Source organism: Neovison vison, chromosome 4 (genome assembly GCF_020171115.1).
Source record: "Neovison vison isolate M4711 chromosome 4, ASM_NN_V1, whole genome shotgun sequence".
In the NCBI taxonomy this organism is placed as follows: Eukaryota; Metazoa; Chordata; class Mammalia; order Carnivora; family Mustelidae; genus Neogale; species Neogale vison.
Genome location: NC_058094.1, coordinates 2,521,018 through 2,538,952, shown reverse-complemented (window position 1 = coordinate 2,538,952; position 17,935 = coordinate 2,521,018). Strand labels below are relative to the sequence as shown.

General features: G+C 52.6%; 1 protein-coding gene across 1 annotated transcript in view; it reads right to left on the bottom strand.

Moving 5' to 3' along the window:
- LOC122905506 (maestro heat-like repeat family member 5) overlaps positions 1-17,935 on the bottom strand; it is a 67,643-nt gene that overhangs the window by 38,420 nt on the left and 11,288 nt on the right. Inside the window, 4 exon segments of the mRNA XM_044247076.1 lie at positions 11,077-11,129; positions 12,696-12,855; positions 16,304-16,432; positions 17,587-17,732. Coding sequence (XP_044103011.1) covers positions 11,077-11,129; positions 12,696-12,855; positions 16,304-16,432; positions 17,587-17,732 — 488 coding nt within the window.

Below are 17,935 nucleotides of genomic sequence, written 5' to 3'. Positions count from 1 at the left end.
TTCCAGGAGTTCATCCTAAGGAGCACTAACAGGTGCCCGGCTTCGAACACGAGGGTCTTCATCCCGCGGCCTCCCGGTTGCCGGACGCAAGCGCGCCTAGAGCGTCCCCTGCAGGCGGGCCCTGCGGCGTCCTCTGGCGATGCTCCCTGGGGCGGGGGCGGGGGCGGGGGCTTGCAGCCCAGGCTGGAGTTGTCGTCTGCCCCGGGTTTGCCTGTGCCTGCGGGACGCTGGGGTGCAGCCGGGCCTGATGGCTACTCCAGGCCGCCGGCCCCAGGACCGGTGTCGGCTGAACCCATGGGACCCGCGCTGCCCGGAAGCCCCAGTTCTCAACCGGTGTTAACTTTCGTTCGTCTTGCATAGGCCGGTGTCACAGTGACTCATCTGAGGTTCAGGTTGAAAAACTCAGGAAATTACACAGGCCACGCCACGACTGATTATTGACCCTGTTCCCCATGCTGCACTCTCCACCCCCGGGACTTACACCTGGAAGTTTGTACCTCTTAACCCCGTTCATCTGTTTCACCATCCCCCTATCCCTCCCCTCTGGCAGCCCCCAGAGCTCTGTATTCAGGAGTCCGGCTTTTGGTTGGTTTCTTTGCTCATCTGTTTTGTTTCTTCAGTTCCACGTATGAGTGAAATCCTATGGTATTTGTCCTTCTCTGAGCGACTTGTTCCACTCAGCGTGATGCCCGCTACGTCCTCCCAGCTACGTTGTCCTAGGAGGCAAGATCTCATTCCTTCCTACGGCTGCGCAAGGTTTCAACGCCTTTATCCGTTCATCAGTCGACGGGCACTCGGGCTGCTTCCGGGTCTTGGCTATATTAGATAATGCTGCAGTAAACACCTGACGCCAGTGAGGTTTAACAGCAAGGATTAACAGGACAGGAAACGTGTTGGAGAGGACGTGGAGAAAGGGGAACCCTTTCACACTGTTGGTGGGAATGCAAGTTGGTGCAGCCACTTTGGAAAAACAGTGTGGAGATTCCTTAAGAAATTAAAAATAGAGCTTCCCTATGGCCCTGCAATTTCACTACTGGGTATTTACCCCAAAGATACAGATGGAGTGAAAAGAAGGGCCATCTGTACCCCAGTGTTCATAGCAGCAATGGCCACGGTCGCCAAACTGTGGAAAGAGCCAAGATGCCCTTCAACGGACACATGGATAAGGAAGATGTGGTCCATGTACACTATGGAGTATGATGCCTCCATCAGAAAGGATGAATACCCAACTTTTGTAGCAACATGGACGGGAGTGGAGGAGATGATGCTGAGTGAAATAAGTCAAGCAGAGAGAGTCAATTATCATATGGTTTCACTTATTTGGGGAGCATAAGGAATAACACGGAGGACATGGGGAGATGGAGAGGAGAAGGGAGGTGGGGGAAGTTGGAGGGGGAGACAAGCCATGGGAGACTGTGGACTCTGAGAAACAAACTGAGGGTTTTGGAGGGGGATGGGGCATGGGTGAGCCTGGTGGTGGGTACTAAGGAGGGCACGTACTGCATGGAGCTCTGGGTGTGGTGCATAAACAATGAATCTTGGGGGGCGCCTGGGTGGCTCAGTGGATTAAACCGCTGCCTTCGGCTCAGGTCATGATCTCAGGGTCCTGGGATCGAGTCCCACATCGGGCTCTCTGCTCAGCAGGGAGCCTGCTTCCTCCTCTCTCTCTCTCTGCCTGCCTCTCTGCCTACTTGTGATCTCTCTGTCAAATAAATAAATAAAATCTTTAAAAAAAAATGAATCTTGGAACACTGAAAAAATAATATTAAAAAATGAACATAGAGGTGCATGTATCTTTTCAAATTAGTGTTTTCATTTCCCAGAGACCCAGTAGTAGGACACCTGGATCATACGGCAATTCTGTTTTTACTTTGTTGAGGATCTGCGTCCTGCTGTCCATGGCGGCTGCAGGAGTCTGCATTCCTACCAAGCGCGCACGAGCGTTCCCTTTGCAGCACAACCTCGCCGGCACACGTGTTATTTCCCGTCTTTCTGGTAGAAGTCAGCACTCCGACGGGGGTGGGGTGGTATCGCATTGTGGCTCCGGTTTGCATTTCCCTGCCCACGAGGGAACTTGACCGTTGTTTCATGGTCTGTTGGCATCTGTGTGTCTGGGTTTTGACTGTCTTTATGGAGGTGTGTTTAGCTAAGGCATGGGTCCCTACTGCGGGGCGCGCCGCACTTTGACACGCGGACAGACCCACACCACCTCTCACCCCCCAGGAACTGGAGTGTATCTACGACCCCACAGAGCGCTCTGACTCCCTTCCCAGGCGATCCCATCACTACAGAACTGACCGGCATCGCCGTGGACTAGTCTCCCCCTTGCAGGAGCGTCGCACACCTGGAGCCTTGCAGGAGCCACTGCTGTGAGTCTGGTGTTCTCAGCCTGTGGCTGCGGTGCTGCAAGGATCACACGTGCCCTTCTCCCCGCTGCGGTTTCTACCTTCCCCCTTTCCCCGCCGTTTCCTCCACTTGCTTCGCGTTCTCCAGCTTCTTCAGGTGGAGGTTTACAGACGGACTTCGGTCTTTGGCTGGGGCACTGCTCTGCCTGGCATGGGCTGTCTCCAGTTCCAGGCTGTTTTGAGTAAGGCCTCGGGAGGGCTGTAGGCTCCGAGCCCCACCCCCTCTGCACGGAGCCCCGCCCCCACGCCGAGCCCCGCCCCCTCTGCACGGATCCCCGCCCCCACGCCGAGCCCCGCCCCCTCTGTACGGAGCCCCGCCCCCTCTGCACGGGTCCCCGCCCCCACGCCGAGCCCCGCCCCCTCTGCACGGATCCCCGCCCCCACGCCGAGCCCCGCCCCCTCTGCACGGAGCCCCGCCCCCACGCCGAGCCCCGCCCTCTCTGCGCTGAGCTCGTCTCCCGGGCACCCTGCTTGAGCAGTTCCCTTTTGCTTGGAAGCCCAGCCCGGTCTCCAGATGGCGGTTTTGGGGTTCGGTCCTTCCCCGGTCCCCGCTTCCAGGCCGGGATTGCTGGTGGCCCTGGTCACTGCTGCTGTGCGTGCACGTCTTGTTTTATAGACAAAGGCTCCTACTAACTGGCCTCTTGAACCAAAAAGTCGCAAGAACTGGTGGGCACGGTCGTGTACTTAAAAACTATTCGAGCACTGGCGACCTAATTCAGACTCCCGTGTTAGGGTCAGTCCGTCACAGAATGGGTTAGATGGACACTAACCTGCCACACTCAGGGACATTTCAATACAGTGAGGCACACTGCAAAACAGGCCCGATCCCCAACCTCGCAGCGTATCCCTCTTAGGTATTAGCATTACTAGGGCTCTGAGAAACCCCAAAGGCTTAGCTAAACTAGGAAGAAGAAAAAGAACAAAAACAATGAGGTTCTTAAGCCCAAAGGGTCAAGTGCACCACCTTCTCCCACCTCTGCTTCTTTTATGTCCAAGAACTATGGTCCCAGAGCTATGAATATCTGCAAAAATGGCAAAATCTTACTAAAAACAGCCTAAAATTACAATGGCCATTACGGAGAAGATTCCAATGAGACAGGATCATTTACTTCTGAAGTGGACTTGAGAGCAAGGTTTCCTAGACTAAACAAACAGAGCAGGATACCTAGTTTAATTGCAATGCAGAAGCTTCTAAAAGTCTTCCCAATCCCAGAAAAGCTTCAGCAGTTCATTGCAGAAGCCTAATAAGAAGGGAGAGACAAAGGAGGTGCCTGAAACAAGACACTGGGCCTGGCGGGACTCCTCTGCTCGCTCCTTCCTCCTTGACCTGAGACATCAGGACAGTCTCTGGACTCTGCAGAGACCATGACATGGTCACCTCCAAAAATAAAGCCACTGGAGGCTCAGGGATCTTCCTGAGCATCTCTTATTTCTTGGTCAAAGGCCAAACGAAGCGCAGTCATTAGAAGAATTTCCTAAACCCAGGGAGGGTCCCCAAAAGTTCTCTGAAGAATTTAGATTTCTTACCCCGGGGTACCAGAGCTTCGTCAGCTGTGCACCTGCTGCTGGGGGCAAGGAGCCCCAATGTGGAAGCTGAGGATGACATTCTGGATCCCCAAACTTCAAGACGATGCCCTCAGCGGCCACAAAAAGCAGCGACCTTTCCCAGGTCATTCCTAGAGCTCTCCCGGGCCGCACCGATTGTTGTCACTCAAACGTGCTGATGACAGATAGGTCTTTTTAAAGTCCTCCTGGAAGGTCCCTTCTTCGTTCGGAGTTTCGGGGTCCAGACGATAACAAGGGCACCCGACGCATTCTAGCTGCTCTTTTTGTACACGGAGCATCTCCCAACATTAGGGGATCGATAAAGACACAAAATAGGATGGGAGACCACCAGTCGGATGAACTCAGGACAGCAGCTGAGCACTTTGGAAGGACATGGGTACAAGGCTGCAAACAGAAGTCCCCGCGCTGTTGGCCTGACAGCAGCAGCAGCCCCAAGGTCATGGACCAGAGCAGCAGCAGGCCTCCCGGGACTGGCGTCTCCACTGTAATCCGCTGGAGCGCTGGAGGAGAGCTGTACCCAAGGCCCCCCGGGGATTGCCCACACCACGTCGCATTTCCCCGGGGCCCCATGTGGGCTTCCCAGGCTGACGGGGCTCATGGGGTTCTAGGAACTCAGCAACCCCCTTAAACTAAAATTAAATTAGTGGGAAGCCTTGTCAAATTCTGGCGGATCCCAGAGTGACGGGCTCTCCCAGGACAGCAGATCCCCTGGAGCCTGGAAGTTCTCCGTAGTGAACGCATCTGATCGAGTTCACAGGGAGTTTCTGTGTCAGCCAGGGTCCTGTCCCTGGAAAACGTGTTTTTCTTTTTTTTTTGTTGTGTGACGGTGTTTGTCACCCTGTTTGGTAGAGGCCTCCTTTCTAGATTCAAAAGGCTGATATGTTTTGCCTTTGTTGGAGAACTTGCCTTAGAATTTCCTGACCAATCTGAATATTTTATATTTTTTACAATATTTTATATTTTATATTTTTTACAATTATATTTTTTATAATCTGAATATTTTATATTTTTACAATTTTTATATTTTTTACATAGAAGAGGAGGAATTTAAACAAAAGTCACTTAGTTAATTACTGAGGTGCCTGAAAATCTGGGCCGTCTCTAGTACTGACACTGGGAGAAAGAGCCTGTAAGGACTCACATGGACGTAACTACGTTTCTTCCCCGATCGCGTCAACACCCACTGAGCCCAGCAAGACCTCACGCCAACAGGAGAAAGACCTGATGGCCCCGAGGGCTGATCGTTCCCCGCACCGGCCCTGGAACAGGCCATCTAGCTGGTCCAGAAACCTAATGGACAGGATGTTGGTTTGTCCAGGACTGAGACACACTAACAAGATCGTTGTTCTTTCTTTCCTGGTTGTTCCAAACCCAGACTCCCTTCTGCTCCTGGTTCCGCCAGACTCACGGGGCTTCGCTATTCAAAATGGCAGACATTGGGTGTGCCCGGGTGTCTCATTCGGTTGAGCGTCAGATTCTTTTTTTTTTTTTTTTTAAAGATTTTATTTATTTATTTGACAGAGAGATCACAAGTAGGCAGAGAGGTAGGCAGAGAGAGAGGAGGAAGCAGGCTCCCTGCTGAGCAGAGAGCCCGATGCGGGACTCGATCCCAGGACCCTGAGATCATGACCTGAGCCGAAGGCAGCGGCTTAATCCACTGAGCCACCCAGGCGCCCCGAGCGTCAGATTCTTGATTTTGGTTCAGGTCGTGCTCTCAGGGTCGTGAGATCGAGCCCTGAGTCAGGCTCTATGCTGGGTGTGGACCCTGCTTAAGTTTCTCTCTCCCTTTGCCCTTCCTCACTTCAAAAAAGATGGTGGACTTTGTTCGGTCTCTTCCAGTGTCCCTGGACCCCAGCAGCCCAATACCTGTTGGCACTGACTTGGAATAGTCGGCAAGATGCCTGGGCAGTCATGCCCCCAAGGGCCCTGAGGGCCCTTCTTATTTGTCCCAAGTGCCCCCCCCCCCCGAGCATGAAACACCCCTGCATCCCTGGGAAATCGTGTTTCTGTAGGACGGGGGCAGCCACCTCTGCACTCAGCTCCCAACAAGACGTCCAGCGGCTCCCGTCGAGGCTGCCAAGTGAGGAGAAGCCTTGGCAGATGTAACCCTAGGAAATGAGGCTTATTTGCAAACTGCACACGGGGTCCCAAGTTTTGTGACTCTCAACTGACTCAGTGTTTCTCTGCAGCAGACTCACCTCCCGTGAGATCCTTCTGCTTTCCCCACCCGAGCCCCATCTCCCAGGGCAGCGCTGTTCATCCCCGTGTTACGATCTCTGCCCAGCGAGGCAAGCCCCAGGACGCGGGGGGTTGAACAGTGCTTCGTGTGAGATGGGGCTTGGGTGGGGAAAGCAGAAGGATCTCACTGAAGGTAAGTCTGCTGCAGAGAAACTGTGAGTCAGTTGAGAGTCACGGAACTCGGACTCTGTGTGCAGGTGCTCTGAGCACCTGCCATGAACCTCGTCCACCACCACGTGTCATGGGTAATTGACGTGTCCTTGCTACCCGACGCTGTTTTCTGGATGGGTTGAAGGCTTCCCCTGCTGCAAGGCCCCTGCCCTCACAGTGACAAAGAAACTGTTGGAAAACATGTTTCCCCCTTGGGGTGTACCTCCCACTGTCCCCAGCGACGCAGGCAGTCCCTGCACGGGGAGATCGTGGGAGCCTTGATGACCCCTCCACCAGCTTCTTAGAATTACCCTGCTCGTAATAGTCACAGCAACAACCCAAGGGTTGGCCACGGATCACCAAGCCAATGACCTCCCCAAGACATGCCACGACCTGGAAGTGTCACACGGGGTGGACAGAGACGGCAGGAACCTCACAGTCATGGTGGGGGTGTTGCGAACGCCTGGGCTTCTGACCACACCTCTCATTAAGCCGTGAGTCTCACCCAAAGGGGGCCACCGTGAAGAGAGAGACACAAGAAGCCCCACACGGACTCACTCGTGCCTGTGACCTGCGGTCACTCTGGATCTCCTGGTCATCAGGGGCGAGGTAGACACCTGGTAGACCCCTGCCAGCCCCCCAGGGAAAGGGGCCGTACCCTGTGCCTTCCTGGCCCCCACCTCTTCTGCCTATAAATACTCCCATGTGAGCACGACTTTGCAGCCCCCTTCTACACACCAGATGGAAGGTTGCCCAATTCATGATTCACTGAATAAAGCAAACAGAACTTTACATTTATTCAAAATTTTTTTAAACAGTGGTGAATGTCGAAATCAGGTGCTGTGATTCTTGCAACTTTCTCCCTTCTTCAGGATTGTTTTGGCTATTCTAGGTCCTTTGCAATTTCCGTGTAAAATTTTAATTTTTATTTAAAATTAACTATTTGAAGTAAAATGTTATTTAATTTTTATTTAAAACTTTCATTTAATGACAATTTAAAGTTTTGTAAGTTGATAGGTATTACACTGAATTTATCAACCGATTTTGGGAGAATCGACATCTTACCGCTGCTGAGCTTTTTTACCCGTGAACATCCCATATCTCCACTTGCGTAGGCTCATCTTTAACTGCTCTCTATACTGTTTGGTGAGGCCCCTGTGGACATTTTGGTAACTGTGTCTTTGTGTCTTTCATGTTTTTAATGTCACTAGGTCACTGTTATTTTTTATTGCTAGTCTAGAGACATTCAGTAGACTTCTACATATTGATCTCATATTTTGAGATCTTGCTGATTTCTACTAGTTGTAGTGTTTTCAAAGCTTCTGTAAGGTTTTCTGTATATACAACCACATCGTCTGCCAAGAAAGTCAGTTTTACTTTTTCCGCTGCAAGCCGTGTGTATGTCGTTCTCCGTTGGTCATTCCCTGCCTTTTCTGACCTTCTTACGCTGGTTAGAAACCTCAGGGCACTGTGCACCAGGAATGCAGGGATGGGAGCTCTGCCCTCCTTCTGGTTTTCGGTAGGAAAGTGCTCAGTTGGTCATCTTTAACTCAAGTTCTCCAGAGAGATCAATTTCTTTCTACTCCTACTTTGAGGGCCATTAAGATTATGATATTGTGATTTGTAATACAAGATACATATTTGCTCTTGACCCATTTCTGGCAGAGCCCCTAAAGCCCTTGGGACTTCCTAAGTGGTAAGAAAGATAAAGGTGTCTTTTTTTTTTTTTCCAATTTATTTATTTTCAGAAAAACAGTATTCATTATTTTTTCACCACACCCAGTGCTCCATGCAAGCTGTGCCCTCTCTAATACCCACCACCTGGTACTAAAGGTGTCTTTTGTTTTCACTCAGTCCTCTTGTCACCACAACTGAGTTGAAGCTGATGTGGTCACTTTTGGAGAGCCTGTAGGTCGGTAGCCACAAGGTGGGGGCATGATTAGAGGGTTGGAACCTTCAGTCCCACTGTCAGCCTTCAGGGAGGAGAGGGGGATGATTATTGATGTCATTAGCAATGCCCAACAATTCCTCAGTCATGCCTAGTAACGAAGCCTCCATAAACACGCGGCAGGACTGGGGGCCAGGAGCTTCCATGTTGGTGCAGGTATGGGGAGAGTGGCAGGCCCAGAGAGAGCATGGGAGCTCGGCGCCCTTCCCCACGCCAGGCCCTGGGGGTCGCTGCTGTCTGGCTGCTCCTGGGTTAGCTGCTCTTACAATCAACCCGCGATCCAGGAATGAGATGTTCTCTGAGTTCTGTGAGCCATTCTAGCAAGTGAATCAAACCCATGGCAGGGGGAGGGGGTGGGGGAACCTCCGATCTGTAGCGGGTGGGTCCGAAGAAAAGTCACAAGCTGGACTTGCGGGGCGGGGCGTCTTGTGGGACGGAGCCTTCCACCCGTGGGGTCCGATGCCACCTCCAGGTCATGCCAGAGCTGAGCGCACACCCAGGCAGGGTCCACTGAGAACTGGAGAATCACTTGGTGGGAAAACACACATCGAGTTACCAGTGGATGTTGCCTGGGGTCAAATGCTTTTCCTTAACTGAGAAGATGATAATTTCCATACTTTGTTCTGTGAATGTATTGAATGGCACTTACTGCTGTTCACATGTTAATTTGACCTCATGTCCCTGGAGTAAACCCCCCCTTCATCGTGGTGTAGTATCTTTTTTTTTGTATTTTGCTGGATTCATTTTGTGGATATTTTATTAAGGAATTTGACTTTAACTTCATGACTGGTGTTTATAGTGTTCTGTAATGTCTGTCTGGCTTTGGTATTAGGTTTGTTCTGGCCTCTTATATAACGTGATTTAGTGTGTGTTCCCGCTTCTCCTGTTTTTTCTTTTCTTTTTTTTTTTTTTTAAAGATTTTTATTTATTTGACACACAGAGAGAGATCACAAGTAGGCAGAGAGGCAGGCAGAGAGAGGGAGGGATGCAGGCTCCGTGCTGAGCAGAGAGTCCCACGCTGGGCTCGATCCCAGGACCCTGAGATCATGACCTGAGCAGAAGGCAGAGGCTTAACCCACTGAGCCACCCAGGTGCCCCGCTTCTCCTGTTTTCTGAGAGAATTCGTAGAGAATTGATAGTATTTATTTCTTAATTATGTAATGGAATTAACCCATGAAGTATCTGGGCCTGGAGCTTTCTTTGTGAGAAGGTTTATAATTACGATTCTAATTTCTCTGATACAAGACTACTTAGATTTTTTGTTTCTTCTTGTGTTAGTTTGGTAGTTTGTGTTTTTCAGGGACTTTGTCTATGCAGTCGAAAATGCTTAATTTATTGGGATCATATTTTATTATTGCCATCCCATACCTAACAGATGTGCAGTGATTTTTTTTTTTTTTTTTTTTGTCTTGAGAGTGGCACTTTGTGTTTTTAACTTTTTTGGGTCAGGCTGTCAAAGAGCTTATCATTTTATCAAAGTTTTTGAATAACTTATTGTTGGGATTTTTCACTATTGTTTTGTTGCTTTAAAAAATTTTCTTGATTTGTACTATAGATTTTATTATTTCCTTCCTTCCTTCCTTACTTTGTGTTCAATTTGTACCTTTTTGGAAAGCTTTTTAGATAATAGATTTTATATTTTTCTTTTTTAACATAGGCATTGAAACAAATTTCCTTCTGAGGTTGCTTTATGTCAAACACCACGAGTTCTCACACATTGTGTTTTCATGATTGTTCAGTTCAAGGTGTTTTCTACTTTCTCTTGAGAATTCTTTGACCCATGGGTCGTTTAGAAGTGTGCTGTCTAATTTCCGAATAGTTGGAGTTTTTCCACATACATTTTTGCTACTGATCTCTGATCTGCTTTCTGGTTAGATAGTGTACTCTGTTCGATTTCAGTCCTTTTAAATTTATTGAAACTTGATATACGGCCCAGCGAACAACCTGTCTCAGTGAATGTTCTATTTGCATTTGAAAGAAACGTCAATTAAATCAATTTGGTTAATTATGTTGTTCAAGACTTCTCTATCCTTAGTGATTTTCTGTCTTATTTTCCTATTAATTACTCGTATTCCTGCAGCCCTGCTATTATTTCTACCAGATGCCACTTGTGACAGGGACCGCAGCCACTACTATTCGTAACTGAAAACGTTAACCAGCATTTAGCGAGGCCTCCAGTGTCCTGAGCCTGGTGACAAGCACTTTGTGTGGATTATGTCCTCTAGGCCTCACAATGAGTGAGCGAGGTATTTTTATCCCCATTGGACAGACCGGGAAACTAAGGAACAGAGAGGCAAAGTAGGCTGCCCGGTCACACAGCTGTGGTTGGTAAAATCTGGACTCAGACCTAGGTCTGCCAGGCGGCCCATGTCCCTTGTCCCAGCCACAGGAGCCCCTCACATGGGCTTGTGGTCAGAGGGGGCTAGCATGTCCACCCTGGCCTGCTTCCTCCCTCCCTGATCTCAGATCTGGTCTCCACAAGCGCTCTGGCCCCTTGCTTGTGAATCCAGCACCCAGGACGGGGAGGAAGGGCCTTGTCTGCCGAACACCTGCTTGCACCTGGCATCTAGAGACCAAGGCTCAACTCCCAACTCCTCCACGGTCTCGCCCCAGGAGTCCCTTGCCCCCAAGCCTGTTTGCTCATCTGCGACGGTGGGGCTTCTCTCTTCTCCCCCTCCCCCCCCACCTCCCAGGGCGAGCAGGTGCTTGGCTCCCCTGTTGCCCCCATCAGCCCCGCAGGAGGCTCTTGTGCCTGGGCCTCATCCCTACCTGGGCCAGGTGCTCTTCCCAACAAGCCTTGTCTCCCTGCTTGAAGATGATCTCTGTGGGACAGAAGGGCATTGCTGGAGGCCAGGACTGACATCCACGTGGAGGCTAGATCTCAGGCTCCTTCTCCTCCAGCCCGTGGGCACTGGACTGAGTCAGGACGAGTCTTGCCTCTGTTTGTCCTGGCTTTGTGAGGGCGGTGAGCTGGCTCGGGCTCAAGGTCTGGATAACTGGTACTCTGTGGCCCTGTCGCCCTTGCTCTGTGATCTGAGGTGGCCCATGTTGCCTCTCAGGGCCTCAGGCTCTCTGATGGGGAATGGAGGAGTCCCTCCAGGCTTGGCCATTTGGAATGTGCTAGAATCCCCTCAAGGGGGGGGGGTGGAGTGACACCCAGAGAGGGATGTGTTGTGAGAACGGAAAGCTTTTCTGGAACTTTGGAAACTCAACCTCAGAGGGAGGGCTGCTTTGGGAATGGCCCTGGGGGTCTCAGAACTCACCTGGGCACAGAGGGACCTCTGCCCAGCTTGTCGGTCCCCGGCAGGGTGTATGAGGCCCAGTTAAGCTGGGACCTGCCTCCTCCCAGACGCAGAGCCCAAACTCCGAAGCTCAGACTCTGAGGCCTCTCCCGCTGGGCCCAGCCCCCTGTAGATGGTGGGGTCACTACATCCATTTCCTCCCATGGCCCCGACTTCTCACTAAGGCCTGAGGTCTACACACACCATTCCCTCTTCAAATTCCTACACATTCCTCAAAGCATGGCTCAGGCTTGGCTGCGTCCTCCTTCAGGAAGCCCTCCCTGAATGCCACAAGAGCGGCTCAGTACCTTCTGGGGGCAGCAGTGTGTTCAGCTCACACTTGCGAGTGAGCAGAGCCTAAATGTAACCTGGTGCTGGCCTCTCTCGTGAGGCCATGAGCTCCTGAGGGCAGGGAGCCTGGCAGAGGGCAGGGCTCAGCCAGAGTCGGTTGTTCTGCATTACCTCAACACTCTCCCTGGCAAGACCCCTCCCTGTGGGCCGCCCTCAGAGTCCTCAGAGACCCCACTGTCCAGGGTGTCCCTGCCCACGGCTCAGGGGCAGTGGCAACACTGGTCGTGGATGCCACAGCCCATGATGTGCTCCTGGGTGGCTCTGGGCTCTTCACACTGCCTGTGTGAGCTTGTCTTCTTTGTCCGCGAGTGAGGAGGAGTACCCGTCTGCCTCAGTGGCAGGACTGTGTGGCAGTGCGCGGGTCCCACATCCATCCTGGACCACCCCCTGAAGCCGCCTTGCTCCGTTCTGCTTCTGTCCTGGCCACTGTGGAAATGCTTACTGTGGGAGCATGGCCAGTGGGGTCGGGCAGCACAGCAGGCTGGCCGGGGTCTCCTTTCATGGGGATCCTGATGTGGCCTGGGCAGGCCGTGGGGCTGGGGGCTTTGGAGGGCACTTGGACCACCGCCCATCTCCCCCGCAGGGACACACTTCCCTGTCGGGCACGTGATGCCTAGCTCCGTGTGTCAACGCCCCGGGGCAACAGTCCCTCTCCCTTCGGTGTCTACCCCAGCCGCTGCCCTGGGGACACAGGGGGCTGCAGAGATTGGCCAAGGCGAGGCCGGGGGTACCTCAGGCCCCCAGGGCAGGACATACCAGTAGAGGTCAGGATGCCCATCACGTAGAGGAGGCTGCGGTGCGGGAAGACACCCGTCAGGACCTCGGTCTCCAGGTGCCGGGCCACCACCCGCCATGAGTGCCTACAGATGGCCAGCAGGACGTTACTGGCCGCGTCCTGGTATGCCTCTTCCAGCTCCTGGAGGGCAGGGGGCAGAAAGGAGGAGTGGGCATCCGGGCAGAGCTTTGGCATTTTATACACACGGTCGGGTTTGGTGAGCGGGCAGTTTTTGGCTAGGAAACGGGGGCCAGGATAGCCCAATGTATACAGTTGGCAGGTGAAGGGCAGGCGCTACCCCCAGGGCTTAGGGCTTCCTGTGACTCTCAACACCCTGGGTCCTCCTACTGTTCCAGAAGTCCACGGTGCTTCTTGCTTCTGACCCGGAGTGCTGTCCCCGCCCACCTCTCTGTCCACATCTAGTCTCATTTCAAAGCCCACTCCCAGGTTCGCACTCAGGAGAAGAACCCTGAAGCCTGTCAGTGTCGCCTTTTGTCCTGGGAGCCGGGCAGCTGGGGACAATGTCACGGCCTGTGATCCCTTATCCCCGTGAATTCAGAGCCCCAGTCTAGGCTTCTGTGTCCGAGGAGTCAGGGTGCCGGCTGCGGGGGCAGAGGCCCACCCCGGTCTGGTGAGGCGGAGGCCACGGGCACAGAGGAGCCGGGCTCTGTATGGTCACATCTGCTCATTTCAGGTTCCTCTTGTCTCCGGTTCTGGCTGGGAAACACCCGGGGTGTTTCTGTGGCTGCTGGTGGGAGGGCAGGGCCCCAGGGTCAGCCCTGGGCCGAGGCCAGGGGTCCGTCCCGTGTTTGGTGGCATCTGGAAGTGAGGGAGGTCCATGGTCCCTCCCTGAACGCCCTGTGATGCCGCTGGAAACCTCATATGAAATCATCGCCGTTTATAATTTACTCCAAGTTTCCATACAAGGGCTTTCTCTAAGGTGGTGGATTGAAGCTGATTTTGCTCTTTCAAAATAACACCTCAACACGACAACCTTTAGGAGATGATTTAAAAAGGAAAACAGCAGCCACGTTCTGAGAGCTGGAGAGCCGATGAGTGAGAGGTAACGGGGCTGAGCACGAGCCACAGGGCCGGGGCTGCCATTGCTGGGAGCCTCGCAGGGGGCACGTGTCCCAGACCTCTGCAGCTAGGGGCCCGGAGAGGGCGCAGCGGTTCAAGAGGGGGTCAGGTGCCCGGTGCTGCGCCCACTTGGCGCCCCTGCGGGGGCCCAGCAAAGTGTGGAGGCTCGGCCTCCGGAGGGGCAGGCGATGGTCTGTGGCAGGAAGCCAGGCCCTCCACTGTGCTGCTGCCCGGGGGACCCCCCGCTCTGGCCGGGCAGCGTGTTAGGGTCTTCTCTGGGAAATCTGGGCAGCCCAGGACGAAAGCCACAGAGGTCAGCAGAGGAGCCAGGCTGCTGTGGGCTCACTGGTAGCTACAGTGGACCCTGAGAGAGAGAGAGAGCTCCCTCTCTGCGCTAACCATGGGCAGACAGCCACGCTGGCGAAGCCTCGGGTGTGGGAGACGGAAACCACCACCACACCCCCCACGAAACCCAGAAAACAGCTCGTTGGAGGAAATGCCGGCCAAACGGAGAGATGAAAACTTCAAGCGAAGCTGTTGTCTTTAACATCCTGAGAGATAAGCGGAGGTATTACAACCACAAATGCTATAAACAGCATGATGCGAAAAGGAACATTCTGGGGACAAAATCAAGATTGTGGGAGAGTCAAAGGCAAGGACCAGACCCGGGAATACAGCGGGGGGTCTGGGAGACAAAGAGAGCCAACGAGAACATTGGGGACCACGGAGCAGCCCGCATCAGCGCGTTAGGTGTCCCTGGAGCCTTGGGGGCTTGAGGAACTCCAGGGGTGAGACCATGAGTGAATTAAGTGAGGAATGTTCCAGAAGCAAATAGCCCAAGCAGCCAGACTGCAGGAGGCAGGGCTGGAAGGCATGGTGGCAAGGGACAGACCCAGACCGAGGTGTCCTTGGGGAGCTGTAGGGCTGCAGACACAAGGAAGAACGCACGTCTGTCAGCAGGAAGGATTGGGTGGACAAAGGTCTAACAAAGGCCTGGCAACTGGCTTTGAGTCTCTACGGCTGCATCGCGGCAGCAAGGAGACCATGGGACACCGTCACCAACACAACAATGACCTTGTCGAATGGGAAAGTACTGAGCTGCAAAGCAAACCAAAAGTTTATTTGGGGTCTGGGAACCCCAAAGGAATCCCCCCACCCCCGGCCCCCAATCCCATTTCAACAGGAAACGGAAACGTGCTTGGACTGGAAGAGAAAGAGTTTGTACAGACAAAGGCCACAGGCTTATTGAAGCCGTTTGAAAGAATTATGATTGGTGTAGGCAAAACTAATCAGCATTGAGCTACACAGGCTGGGTCACTATGCTGGTTGTTAGGTCGGTGTTCAGCGCAATAAGCCTCATTCTGGGAAATGCAACACAATGTGGCCGTTTGCGGTCAGCTCGGCCTGAAGTGCACACTCATCCAGGTGTAGGCGCGGATGAGATCCACCTCCCACGTGGCCTTGGGAACTACCCTGACTGTCCTGACTTCATTTTAGATGTTTCTGTCCATAGTCTCCCACACAGAGTCCAGGATGATCCGGGACAGACAGATTTCCAGAAATGCCTGGTCTCAAGCTGTACTTCCCAAACACACGTTCTCAAGAAGCTGCTGGAGAGTGTGTCTCCAAAGCAGGAGAGTGAGCCAGGAAAGAAGAAGGCTTGGGGTCTCCGAGACGCTGCCTCTGGCTGGGATGGGCTACAGGGGGTCCCAGATGGGGCTGTGGATACCAAGACACCAGCAGACACGCTCAGTTGGCTGGGACCTGGGTGAAGACATGCCTGCTCTCCCCTCTGAGTCCCAGACCAGCTCGTGCTACATATAGAAGTGCTCGCACTGGGCTGCACTGGAGAGCTGGCAGTGGGCAGCGGTGTGTGCAGAAACAGGTGTCACCCTGCCTCCGAGGGGCTCTTGTCCACCTGTAGGGAGGCTGAGCCAGGCCGCCCCAGATGCCGGTAGGCTCTGCTTGTCCTGCAGCCCTCTGCGAGTCCTGGGATCTGAAGTCCCTGAGGCCATTGACAGACCTGGGGAAGGTCCCGGGACCCGGACTGCATCCTGAGGTGGGCGGGGAAAAGAGGTGCGGTCTCCAGCAGGTGGGACCCAGAAGGTGGCAGCAGAGCTGACTTAAATCTGGAGAATGGGTGGGGCTCATAGGAGGGCTTCCAGAGGGTGGGTGTGGGAAGCAGGCATGGGAATGGTAAAGCAGGTGGTGGTGGGGGACCCAGGGCAGAGACTTCCAGGAAAGGGCACTAAACCGCAGCTGACATTCGGCTCTTCCATTTTTGGGCCCTGTAGACTCAGACAAGCAATGATCTCTCCGAATCTCATCTTTCTCAACTGTAAAATGGGCACATGAGATTGTCCCTCTGAAGGGGCTGGTGATAAGAAAAAGAAAAGGACAGAAATCGTTTGGTCAACCGCAGGGCCAGGCACCCCCACCATTATTTGGATGCTGAGGGCAGCAGCCTGCATTCCCAGAAGTGGCCTATTTGCTGGGATGGGAGGCACACCGTGGACTTGGTCATGTTCTCCAGGGCCAGCTGCATGAACGATTTCTCCCAGGCCTCCTCCAGGGAGTCACTGGATTCAATGACTGCCTCCAGGACGTGGAATAGCCGGAACTTGTGTCGGGAGGAGATCTGTGGGTGGCAGAGTGGGCAGAGATTCAGAGACACGTTGGGTTGGTCACACGGGGAGTGGCTGCCAGTGAAAGCCTAGGTGTGGGGAGGCTGTGGAGGCCAGAGGGAGAGGGTGACAGCGGATGCACTTGGCCATTTGTCCAATAACAATTTAGTGAACATTCAGTATATGCAGGCCCTGAGCTAGGTTTTACAAAGACAGATGAATAAAAGTGTTTCTATCCTTAGAAACTGCTATGGGATTTTATTTTCTTATTTTTTTAAAAAATAAAAGATTTTATTGATTTATTTGAGAGAGAGAGAGAGAGAGAGCACACACATGAGAGCACACAAGTAGGGTAGGGACCAGCAAGGGGAGAAGGAGAAGCAGGCTCCTGGATGAGCAGAGAGCCTGATGTGGGGCTTGATCCCAGGACCCTGGGATCATGACCTGAGCTGAAGGCAGGTGCTCAATCAACTGAGCCACCCAGGTGTCCCTGCTATGGGATTTTAAAAGCATTCTGCCTCTACAGTCAGTTCATTCATTCACCCATTCATTAAAAGTTAATCAGATCTTCCCCCTAATTATCTATCCATCTATCTACCAACCTATCCAAACATCCATCCATCCATCCATCCGTCCGTCCGTCCGTCCACCCACCCAACTATCCACCCATCAACTCATCCAAACATCTATTCAACCATCCACCCATCTATTCACCTATCCATCCATCCATCCACTCATACAACCATCTATCCATTTATCTGTCCACCCACCCACCTACTTATCCATCCAACCATCCATCCAACAATCCAACCATCCAACCATCTGTCTATCCATCCATCCATCCATCCATCCATCCATTTATTTGTCTCTGCCACTTAATTGTTCTGTGACTTAAGGCAGATCACATCCCTTTCCTAAGATTGTTTTCTTATTTATGGGGAATCATAGCTTCTATACCATGAGGCTATTCTGAGGGTGACCACACCCTCAGAACCCTCATATTGGTCCACCTTCTTCCCTCCCCACTCAGCCTATTGGACATATGAGGACATCAACTTGTCCCAAACCATTTAGCTTTGCCAAAGAGCCAAGATTTGAACTGGCCCTGGGGTCTGGCCCTCCCCTCTACTCTCCATGCAGTCCCTCCAATAACTCAAGAAATTCCCACCTCAGGATTGTCTACAAAGTAGTCATGGATCGTTTCCAGCACCAGGTTGGGGGCCCCATAAGCCATGTTCTTGATCTTCTTGATGATGTACTTCAAGCGGAGGGGGTCTGAACTATTCAGGTCCCGGAGCATCTTGAAACAAATGGCTAAAGAAGATAGAAAAAGGTGTGAGGGTTAATGTGCTGTGGGAAGGTTACATTGTGCCATCAGGGATAAGTGGGAAGGGAAGGAGTAGGGCCAGGAATGGGAAAGAGTGATCTGAAAATGAGGACTGAAGAACTGAACACATTGGGAATTGCTGACTATCCAAACAGTCCTCCTGGAGTTTGCAATAGGATAATAAGCAGGA